A 10,445-nucleotide genomic window follows, 5' to 3' on the forward strand; every position below is an offset into this window, starting at 1 on the left:
CCTTATATTCTATCTTATCTATATTAGGTAACTTTTGTTTTTTCCTTAACAGATAAGCTAACCACCTACCTGGCTTATTAGCATTGCAAAAAGTATTATGTTTAGCATACCGTAAATTAGTTGCCACTTGGTCTGCCATCAACATATTAAACTGCCCTCTTAACAGACTCATTCACATCTCACTATTCATGATGCCCCGAGGTGTAAAAAGAAAGAGGCCCCTTATCTTTTCCATTCTCTTCTTAATAGCTCAGCACAAAAGAAAGAGAGTTAGAAATTGCCTGGGACGTAATCACACTGGGTTATACTAGACCAGAGAATGTTAGAATAAGAATACAATAAGATAATCTTTATTGTCATTTTTTACTGTGGGCACAATGGCACACATCAAAAATGAAATTTAGTTGCCCGCTCTCAGAGTGAAAAACATACATGACACACACCTAAAACATACTATAAACAACACATGTATGGACCCACACCCCTATATATACATACCAATAAAATATTAAATACTGTCCATCTTGAATATATAATGGAAGGAGGAAGCCTAAGAGTTCACAAGGTTAATGCTGTATGGAATGAAACTATGATCATTGTTTCTCGGGTCTTTCATTGTATTCCTTTAGGTTTCATTGTGTTGCCTTCCGCTGCCGGAAAAACTCTTGAATACAGAATCTGGTCTTGGTAGGGAAAGGGGCGGAGTTGATCGCTGAGGGGAAAGCCTCTTGTCCGACCAAGAGAGCGCAGCGCAGCGCAGCAGAAGCACCAGCCAGCGATCCTTTGGGGGTGGGGGAGGGCAGGTCGAGCGCATTCAGGATCGGATCGAAGGAAAATGGCGGCAGCCAGCCGGAGGGTGGCGAAGGTAAGCAACCAGGTGAGGCGGAGGTCGGGAGACCCTTTTAGGGCTTCGAGGGCATCTCGAGGAAGGCGGAAGGGGCGCGAAAGGAGAGGCAGGTTGTGCTTCGGAAAAGGCCGCAAGCGATTGAGGTCGCTAAAACGCGCCTCTTTGGAGGAGGAGGAGGAGGAGACGAGGAGGAGACGAGGGGTCTCGAACCGGCAGCCCTCCGGCATCTCCAGGAGGAAACAGTAAGAAATAACTTGCCAGGCAACCAGGCAGTTCTGGAGGCTTAATCGGGATGGGGTGGGCAGGCAGTAGCGGTCTCCGGCAAGCCGCCCCTTTGACGGGGTTTACTCTGCGCCTTTTATTTTTAGGGAGTTTCGGCAGAAAATGTTTCGCTTCAGTTTTTCAATGCTTAGCTTCGGTTTTGGGCTCGGAGAGGACAGCTTTATAATGGGATGCTCTCCGATACGTGGGTTGGAGGAGCATCTGTCTGGACCAGGGGTCGGCAACCTTGGCTCTTTTATGACTCGCGGACTTCAACTCCCAGAATTCCTGAGCCAGCTATGCTGGCTCAGGAATTCTGGGAGTTGAAGTCCGCGAGTCATAAAAGAGCCAAGGTTGCCGACCCCTGGTCTGGACTGTCCTCGCGTGTTTTTTTTTAATAATTTGGTGCCCAGGATGCCTCCTTTAGAGCTGGAGAGGGATATATTTTGAGCCTACTGCCTGCGGGTAGCCCTATTTTGAAGGAAAATGCTTGAAACGAAGGCTGCCTGGAGGAGGAGGAGCTCTTCGATGCTTTCGGTTTCGTTTACTGTGAGCTGGAAAGCTTTGCGGGGAAGGAGGGGGCGGAGGAAACAGAACCAAACTCAAAAGATGTCTGGAGGACGTGAAGTGATCTGCGACTCAGAAAAGCCATAAAGTGGATCTGTGCGCTACTAGATATAAGCCACTGCACTTTACAGTGACTTGAAAATGAAAAGAAGAGGCGCTCCGGATTCATTGGATTTCAACTCACATAATTCCACCTTAAATCCAGGATGAGAGCACTAGGTTGGGGAAAGGCTAGCATAGAAACACGCCAGCCTTGCTGGAAAATGTGTCCGGCTGCTGTCAGCATTGGTTTTGGAACTATTTTGATGTGTGCGTGGTTGTTGTTATTATTATTATTATTGATCACCGCACAGTCAGCCAGATGTTCAGACTGGATTTGGCATTTTTATCTACCTATTGAGTCCTTACCAAAGACCTGAGATAGGCAGATGTGGGTGTTTGATGGTGTTACAGATATTGTCGCAGGATGGAAGCAGTTCCTAGTAAGGCCACCTTTTGCAATTGACTAATGGCGAATTTGTCAATGCCAATGGTGTTCAAGTGGTGCTCCAGTTGTTTTGGGATTGCACCCAAGGTGCTACCCTTGCTTGCCTTTGCCACAGTCTTTCTATTTCTATTTGTAGGTCTTTGTATTTTGTTATCTTCTCCAGTTCTTTCTCATCTAGTCTGCTGTCTCCAGGCACTGCCACATCCACTATCCAGACTTTTTTGTCTTTCTTATGGACAGTAGTTAAGTCCGGGGGTGTTACGTTGCAGATGTTTGTCTGTTTGAATTCTGAAGTCCCAGTGCAGTTTAACTTTATCATTTTCTATGACTTTCTCTATTTTATGAACCCACCAGTTCTTGCTTACAGGCAAATGATATTTCTTGCAGATCTTCCAATGCACCATTGTTGCTACTTTGTCATGCCTGCTTGTAGTCAGTCTGTGCGATCTTCTTGCAGCAGCTTACAAGGTGGTCCACTGTTTCTTCAGCTTTTTTGCATAGGCGGCACATGCTGTCTGTTGCTGTCTTCTCAATTTTGACTTTGTATGCATTTGTCCGTAAGGCTTGGTCTTCTGCAGCCAGAATTAGTCCCTCGGTCTCTTTCTTCAACTTTCCTGCTCTTAGCCATTGCCAGGTCTTGTTATTATCTGCTTTCCCAGCTATTTTTTTAATGTACTGGCCATGTAGTGCTTTGTCTTCCCTTGCCTTCATTTGTTCTTGTTCTTCATTTGGTCTTTCTTGTAGGCCAGTTTGGTCTCTCCAGTAGTTAGTAAGTCTTCCTGATATACTAATTTCAGTGAATTTTCATCATTGTCCTTCAGATATTCTTCCAAAGCCATTTTTTTTCTTCTTCAACCATCTGATGTACTTGCAGCATTCCAGTCCACCTATTTGCCTTGGTAGATAGAGTCTGTCAATGTCACTGCATGGATGAAGGGCATGATTAATTGTCATTATTTTTCTTGTCTTCCTTTCCATTGCTTTTAGTTCTGCTTGAGTCCAGTCCACTATTCCAGCTGTATATCTAATGACTGGAATTACCCAGGTGTTGATTGTCTTCACGTTCACGGTATTTCCTCCATTGACTTTGGACTTTAAGATCTTCTTCAGTCTCTTGATTCACCTCTAATCTTTTTCTTGACTTCAGTGTGCTTGATGTTGTCAGCTTGAAGGATATCCAAGTATTTGTAGTAATCTTCCTCATCCAGACTTTTAATGTTATTTTCATGGGGCATCTTGATTCCTTCAGTTTTCATTATTTTTCCTTCTTTGAGAGTAAGCGTGGCACATTTGTCCAAGCCAAACTCCATTGCAATATCTTGGCTATATATATACGGACAGAGTTCAGCAGCGATTCTATTTCAGATGATGTTTTTCCATACAGCTTCAGATCATCCATGTAAAGGAGGTGGGATAGTCTGGCAGATGTTTGATAGCCATGTCCTGAGTTATTCAGTATTGTTGATAGAGGAAACTTATCATCATCATCATCATCATCATCATCATCATCATCATCATTATTATTATTATTATTATTATTATTATTATTATTATACTATTACTACTACTATTTTGTTCATTTTTGTCTTTTCAGGAACTTGATGCCATTAAGAAATCAGGGTTACGATGCTTCCGGAATATTCAAGTAGATGTGACCAATATTCTCCTTTGGAAAGGACTTCTAATGCCGGTGAGCTCAAGGGAGCTAAATACGAACAATTGGGACTGAGAGCTTACAGAAAATTGCAATGTACCTGTCAGAATAACCTAGCATGCTGATTTGGGTTGTCATGAAAACACCACTAAGTATCAGAGTCTTAGTGGAGTGGATTACATTTTCAACTTGGGGTACTAAAAGGCTTTTACTTGTTCACCATTTGGGAAGGGGCTGACATCTTTAATTCTTTAGTTTGGTCTGCAAGGAAAACTGCATTCCCTAGCCTCTTGCTATGAATCATGCTTGTTCCTGTCCTTATACCCAGGATAATCCTCCATACAGTAAAGGAGCCTTCTGGATTGAGATAAATTTTCCATGTGAGTATCCACTCAAGCCTCCCACTGTAAGCTTCAAAACCAAGATCTACCACCCCAATGTGGATGAGAAGGGTAAACTCTGCCTGCCAATCATCAGCAACAAACACTGGAAGCCTAATATAAAGATAGACCAAGGTATGACATGGGCCCGATGGATAGAGGTGGGACTGCTGGATGGCTTTTATTCAATTGCCATGTTGTATATGTTTTTCTCTGCTTCAAGGAAGTGTCACTTTTATTCTTTTCTGCAGTAATTCAGGCCTTGATATATCTGCTAAATATGCCTGAATTAGACAGCCCACTACGTCCAGACTTGGCCAAGGAGTTTAGGCAAGATCGTGAGAAATTCCTGTTACGGGCAGAAGATCACACCAGCAATTTCAGTGAGAAGCGGCTGTGAAAATGACCTATGCTCCCCAACTGGAGTCCGCCTTACATAATTGCCTATTTTTTTTTTAGCCCCACAAATCTTTGTCTACTAATGAGATGATAGAAAAGAGGGACCAACAAAAAATGTGCATGATGAAAACTTGGATTTTCCTGACATTAAAGCCAGAACTCTTCATTTGGAAAACATTCATACATACCCTTGAACAAACGTAGGTTCAAAGATGAGATACGGATTCATTTGTATTAAGTTAAAAGATCTGTGCCTGGATATGAATGAAAACCTGTGTTACTTTCCCCATCCTGGAGCTAAAATCTATTTCCAGAAAGGGTAGTTCTAGCTTTAAAGTCAGTACTGGATTTCAATAAATTTCAAATCAAACTGAAGAGCTGACACAGTTTTCTAAAACAGAACAATATTTTCCTCCCAAAGAGCAGAACAAATTAGGACATTTGCAAAGTTTCAGGCGTACATCAGAGAAGTAGAGTTAGAATTCCACAGAGAAAACTTAAAAAGTACTAAGTTTTCTGTTTTCCAAATAAAGAAAAACTGGGTTGATAAGAGGAGGGGAAAAACTGAGACATTTGCTGTGAAAGCAAAGAATGACCTATCAGGAATAAACCAATAGGAATGCTTTGCTACATGCCATTCTCTTGCTAGTATATTTACCTTGGGTGAAGAAAATAAACACATTCTTAATTCTTTCTAATTTATTCTTATATGTTTCCATTTTCATAGTCATTCCTATAATACAGACATGTCAAACACAAGGCCCGGGGGCCAGATCCGGCCCGCGAAGTGGTTTCATGTGGCCCGCGAGGCCATCCTGGAAACAGTGAGGGACCGGCCCCCACTGCCTTGGCCCTGGCCCAGAGACCCTCCTCCTGCCAGAGACCCTCAGATCTGTCCCACTCCTGCCCAGGGCCCCATAGGCACCCTTGATGCCAATGATGTAGAGCTGGCCATGCCCACCCAGTAGGCCATACGCACTCTAGCCACGCCCACCCAGTAGGCCACGCCCATATCCACCCGGCCCCCTGAGGGCAACCGCAATGCTGATGCGGCCCTCAATGAAATTGAGTTTGATACCCCTGCTATAATACGTTAGGATTGTTTCCAAATATTTCCTTTTTTATTCAAAGTTTAATTGGTTTGATGTATTGCAGTTTCTCTCTTTTTTCTTAAGCTTTAGTAATTGGGTAGAGGTTGTGATGCTTTTTAACTCCCCACCCCCACCCCGTCATCATGAAATTATACTTTGAGCTGATTTTCTGTTCTGTAATAAATGCAGACTATATTTTATTGCAAATAATGATACATTACTGCCATTACAGATTCTTGGTGTCCTATTGTTTTCTTTTCATTTGCTGTATGTGAATTTGATTCTAACACTTTTGCAGAGTTCTAACAACTGTTAACAATGCATGTGGCTTCACAAACACATGTATTGTTAACAAAACGTCATTGTGTAACTGATTGTATTGGTATAACATCAGTTTTGTATTGGTAGGCAAAACTTGTAAGTAAAGCACATAAGTACCCCTAGAAAGCGAGAAAGAGACCATTATTTCAGGCATTATTTTTGCCTATCTGAAGTTTCTTCTTGCTACAATGAATCAAATACCCAGTATTTGCCAAGGAGCAGTTCTGTGAAGTATAATAGATTTTTGCTAATCGTGGTATGTCTAGTTTAATAAAAAGAAGGACTGAGGATGACATAATAGTGTTCCAGTATTTGAAGGGCTACCACAAAGAAGAGGGGGTCAACTTATTCTCCAAAGTACCAGAAAGGCAAGACAAGCAATGGATGGAAACTAATCAAGGAGAGAACCAACCTAGAACTAAGGATAAATTTCCTGACAGAACATTTATCGGTGGAACGTCTTGCCTCCAGAAGTTGTGGCTGTACTAACGCTGGAGGTTTTTAAGAAGAGGTTTTTAAGAAGAGAGCTTCCTGCTTGAGCAGAGGGTTGGACTAGAAAATCTCCAATGTCCCTTCCAACACTTATTCTGTTATTCTGATGGAGGTGTTAAGAAAGCGTGGGTCAGATTTTGAGATACATCTGTTGGGGTGGAATGGCCATAGAAGACAGCTATTGTACATCTCTAGAGAGGGCTCTTGAGGAGGCAAAGCAAGTCTATTTGGATGCTTTCCTTCCTGTTCCAGTGCTTAAACATGGGCCAAAATACAAACAGTGATTCTTGGTCAATGAGGTGGGGTTGGGGGCCGCTGTTGTCTAGTTGAATCATTCTCACGATGATGTACACCAAGGCTGTCCGGTGTTCAGTATCTCTAAAGATGGTATTAGTTATTGATACTGCTAAGTATCTGTTAAGAGTATTGCAAAGGGGAAGTCAGAAGCAAAATATTCACCTACAGTGTTTTCAATAGTGCTACTTTCTTGGCTTTTTGTGGTATCTTTAAATAACAGGTAGTGGAAAGTCTGGCGCTCGGTGCAGAGATTCAAAAAGATCTCTAAAATCCTTTTCCTAATTACAGTGAGGGGGAAAAATATTTGATCCCCTGCTGATTTTGTACATTTGCCTACTGACAAAGAAATGATCAGTCTATAATTTTAATGGTAAGTTTATTTTAACGAGTGAGAGACAGAATAACAAACCTCCCCCCCCCCATTTTTTTTCAGAAAAATAGATTTCAGGGGATCAAATAATTTTTCCCCTCACTGGTATTAAAATAAGAATAAAGCTGTACAGTTAGTGCTTAGTATATCAATGATGAAGAATTGCCCATTAAAAATCCAATATATTTAAATGGTTAATTCATCAATAATATCCTGAGCACACTTTGTACAACTTTTGTAACTTCCTTGTCCACTTACTGGTACTATGTTTTTGCATCAATTCTTTTTTGTTCCTTTTCCTTTTTCACTTGTTCAACAAAAAACAGTTTAAAAACTATCTCCAAAGATTATACTGTTTTTAGTTTTAGTTCAGCATATCTGACCTAGAAGAGAAAAAGCAGTGAATTGCCTCTCATTACTCAGAAAGCACAGCTCCTTTGGGCTTGAGTTGAACGACTTCGGGCAGCACAAGTCTCACTGAGGCATGTGGCTGTTGAACCTTCTTAGAGTATGTTATGTACTGGGTTTTGGTGATACCCCATGTGGGTTGCTGGAGCAGCTCTCCAGCAACCCAGACTAACTGTCTCCTGTCCTGCAATTGGCTAGCCCCAGGTGGCAAGTGTGGGTTCAAACCTATTGGCTGCCGCCTAGGGGCTAAACCAGGGGTCAGCAACCTGAAACAGTGAAAGAGCCACTTGGAACTGGTTCCCTCACAAAAGGAAAAACTGGGAGCCACAAAAAATGCGTGCGCATGCGCGTACATGCGCAGAACAGGGTTTGACTGAAGAGTGGAGCCAAGGCGAGATATGCACCTACCTTGCATATTTGAATTGATTGGTTGAACTTTTTTAGTCCCACTTTTTTTTTGGACTGCACATGGCAGAGGATTGGGAGCCGCAGGAGACGGCTGAAAGAGCCGCATGTGGCTCCGGAGCCGCGGGTTGCAGACCTGTGGGCTAGACTATATATTGCGGCTGGTTTCCAGGATCTGAAAGCAGTTCTGTCAGAAAAGTCCACTGTAACTCATTACATAGAGTCTAAACCAGTATGTCTTGCATGTTATGCATCTCCCTATGGGGTGGGGGCTGTCTTCAGTCGCATAGAAAAAAATGGAAAACAGGTTCCTATAGCATTTTACTCAAGGACCTTGTCCTCTGCTGAGTGCAACTATGCCCAGATTGACAAAGAGGCCCTGGCCATAGTTGCTGGAATTAAAAAAATTCATGATTATTTATATGACATTGATTTCACTGTCTACACTGACCAGAAACCTCTGTTGGGACTGTTCACAATAGACAAACAAACCCCCCACATACTATCTCCAAGAATGTTGAGATGGTCTATTTTTCTTTTTGCATTCAATTTTAAATTAATTCACAAACCAGGAAAGGAAATGGGCCATGCTGATGGCCTCAGCAGACTACCACTGCCAATAATGGATCCAGATCCAGCTCCTGCTGCTAGAATACTGTCCATACAGGACACACCTGAGTTTCTCCTCCATGCAGGGGAGATTGCTGCTGAAACTGCCACAGATAGAATACTTAGTAGAGTGTTGTCATGGGTATACACGGGCTGGTTGGAAAAAGGTCCAGGCTCTGAATTTCAAAGTTATTTTGTCAGGAGGCATGAGTTGTCTGCACATAAAGGGTGCATTTTATTGCGGAACAGAATCATAATTCCCACTTCCCTAAGACACAGGGTCTTACACTCATTACATGAAGGCCATCCAGGCGTTGTCAGAATAAAAGCCTTAGCTAGAAGCTACCTTTGGTGGCCTGGCCTTGACAAGGCCATTGAGGGTCAAGTCCATGGTTGTTATACATGCCAGCAATCTAGGCTTGAAATGCCACAGGTCCCAGTTCACAGGTGGGAGGAAATGCACACTCCCTGGTCTAGGATTCACATAGACTACGCTGGGACTTTTCAGGGGCAGCTTTTCCTGATAGTAGTGGATAGCCACTCAAAATGTCTGGAAGTAATTCCAGTTCCTAACATGACTACTGCTAGGACCATCCAGGTGATGAGAAAACTCTTTGCAACACATGGGTTGCCTGATGTCTTAGTTTCTGACAATGGGCCCAGTTCACTGCTGCTGAATTTCAGGCTTTCCTAACCCTAATCTCAACAGACATGCAACGTCTGCACCATTTCATCCATCTTCTAATGGTCAAGCCGAACGCATGGTGAGGACAATGAAGGAGGCACTCAAGTGCATTGTCACTGGTGACTGGCATCACAGATTGGCAGATTTCTTACTCTGCCAACATTCTACACCCTGCATGGCCACAGGTAAAAGTCCTGCAGAACTACGTTGGGGGAGGTGTTTGATTACTAAACTGGACAGGTTGCATCCAGACAGAGTGGCAGCAGAAGCCTGTACCAAAACCCCCGAGGGGGCTGCACATTGGCGATTGGGTTTGGGCCAGGAACTATGGTCAGGGGAATTTGTGGGTTCCTGGTCAAATCACCAAGGCATCCGGACCCCTATCTTATGAAGTGGGGTTGGAGGGAGGGTAAGTTGTCAGAAGAGACATTGATCAGCTCAGGAAAAGGTTTCTAGAATGGCCACTAAGCAAGGACTGCATCATAAGTCCCTCCCAAGATCCTCAAACTTGCAGCCAAGCCAGCCCTCACTTGGACTACCAGGACTCTTCCTTCTCAGTGGAGACAGAACCAGAGGGAGAACCGGGGAGCATGGAAGTGCAACATGGACCCCTGATGAAGTGAGCCAACCGAACTTAAGCAATCACTGTGCCTACTCTGCTGAACAGGCTGACTCTGGGGTGGGCCAACCGGGTGAGGCCAGCCAGAGCGTTTCGAATCCCCTTGACTCAGGAGCACAAAGGGACATGAATCTACCCAGCCCACAGGGTAAGCTGGTAGACCACAAAGTGATGGGAACTCCAAGACGTTCCTCTAGGCCACACAAGCTTCCTTTGTACCTCACAGATTACATTGTAAAATAAAGTGATGTATATTGTTGTAAAACTTGTTGCCACCAAACTACAGAAACTATTGTTTGTGTAACTGCCTATTACTGCAAATGGAAGCCTGATCATTGAGATGTTGTTTAATCTCATTGTAGTCCACAGTGATTATATTATTTTTTATTATTTACCATTTTTATTGTGTGTGTGTTGATTAATAAGTCTTGACAAGACTAATTGTGGTTGTCATAGTTTGATCTAAGAGGGGAGGGATGTTATGTACTGGGTTTTGGTGATACGCCACGTGGGTTGCTGGAGCAGCTAACGGCTCTCCAGCAACCCAGACTGT

General features: G+C 43.2%; 1 protein-coding gene across 1 annotated transcript; it reads left to right on the plus strand.

Annotated features, from left to right (window-relative positions):
- Positions 1–723: 723 nt before the first annotated feature.
- On the plus strand, positions 724–5,915 carry LOC310638105 (ubiquitin-conjugating enzyme E2 L3-like). The gene is made up of 4 exons (XM_083358860.1): positions 724–865; positions 3,757–3,852; positions 4,145–4,331; positions 4,448–5,915. The coding sequence occupies exons 1-4, from the start codon at positions 836–838 to the stop codon at positions 4,594–4,596; spliced, it is 462 nt and encodes a 153-aa protein (XP_083214986.1). The 5' UTR covers positions 724–835; the 3' UTR covers positions 4,597–5,915.
- The last annotated feature ends 4,530 nt before the right edge of the window (positions 5,916–10,445 follow it).

Source organism: Vipera ursinii (assembly GCF_947247035.1).
Source record: "Vipera ursinii genome assembly, chromosome: 1".
Taxonomy (NCBI): domain Eukaryota; kingdom Metazoa; phylum Chordata; class Lepidosauria; order Squamata; family Viperidae; genus Vipera; species Vipera ursinii.

Excerpts from the sequence above, each read along its gene's own strand:
- LOC310638105 (XM_083358860.1), top strand. The coding sequence starts at position 836 with ATGGCGGCAGCCAGCCGGAGGGTGGCGAAG. Across the intron at positions 3,853-4,144 it reads GGAAAGGACTTCTAATGCCG|GATAATCCTCCATACAGTAA; the intron begins GTGAGCTCAAGG and ends CCTTATACCCAG. Across the intron at positions 4,332-4,447 it reads TAATATAAAGATAGACCAAG|TAATTCAGGCCTTGATATAT; the intron begins GTATGACATGGG and ends TCTTTTCTGCAG.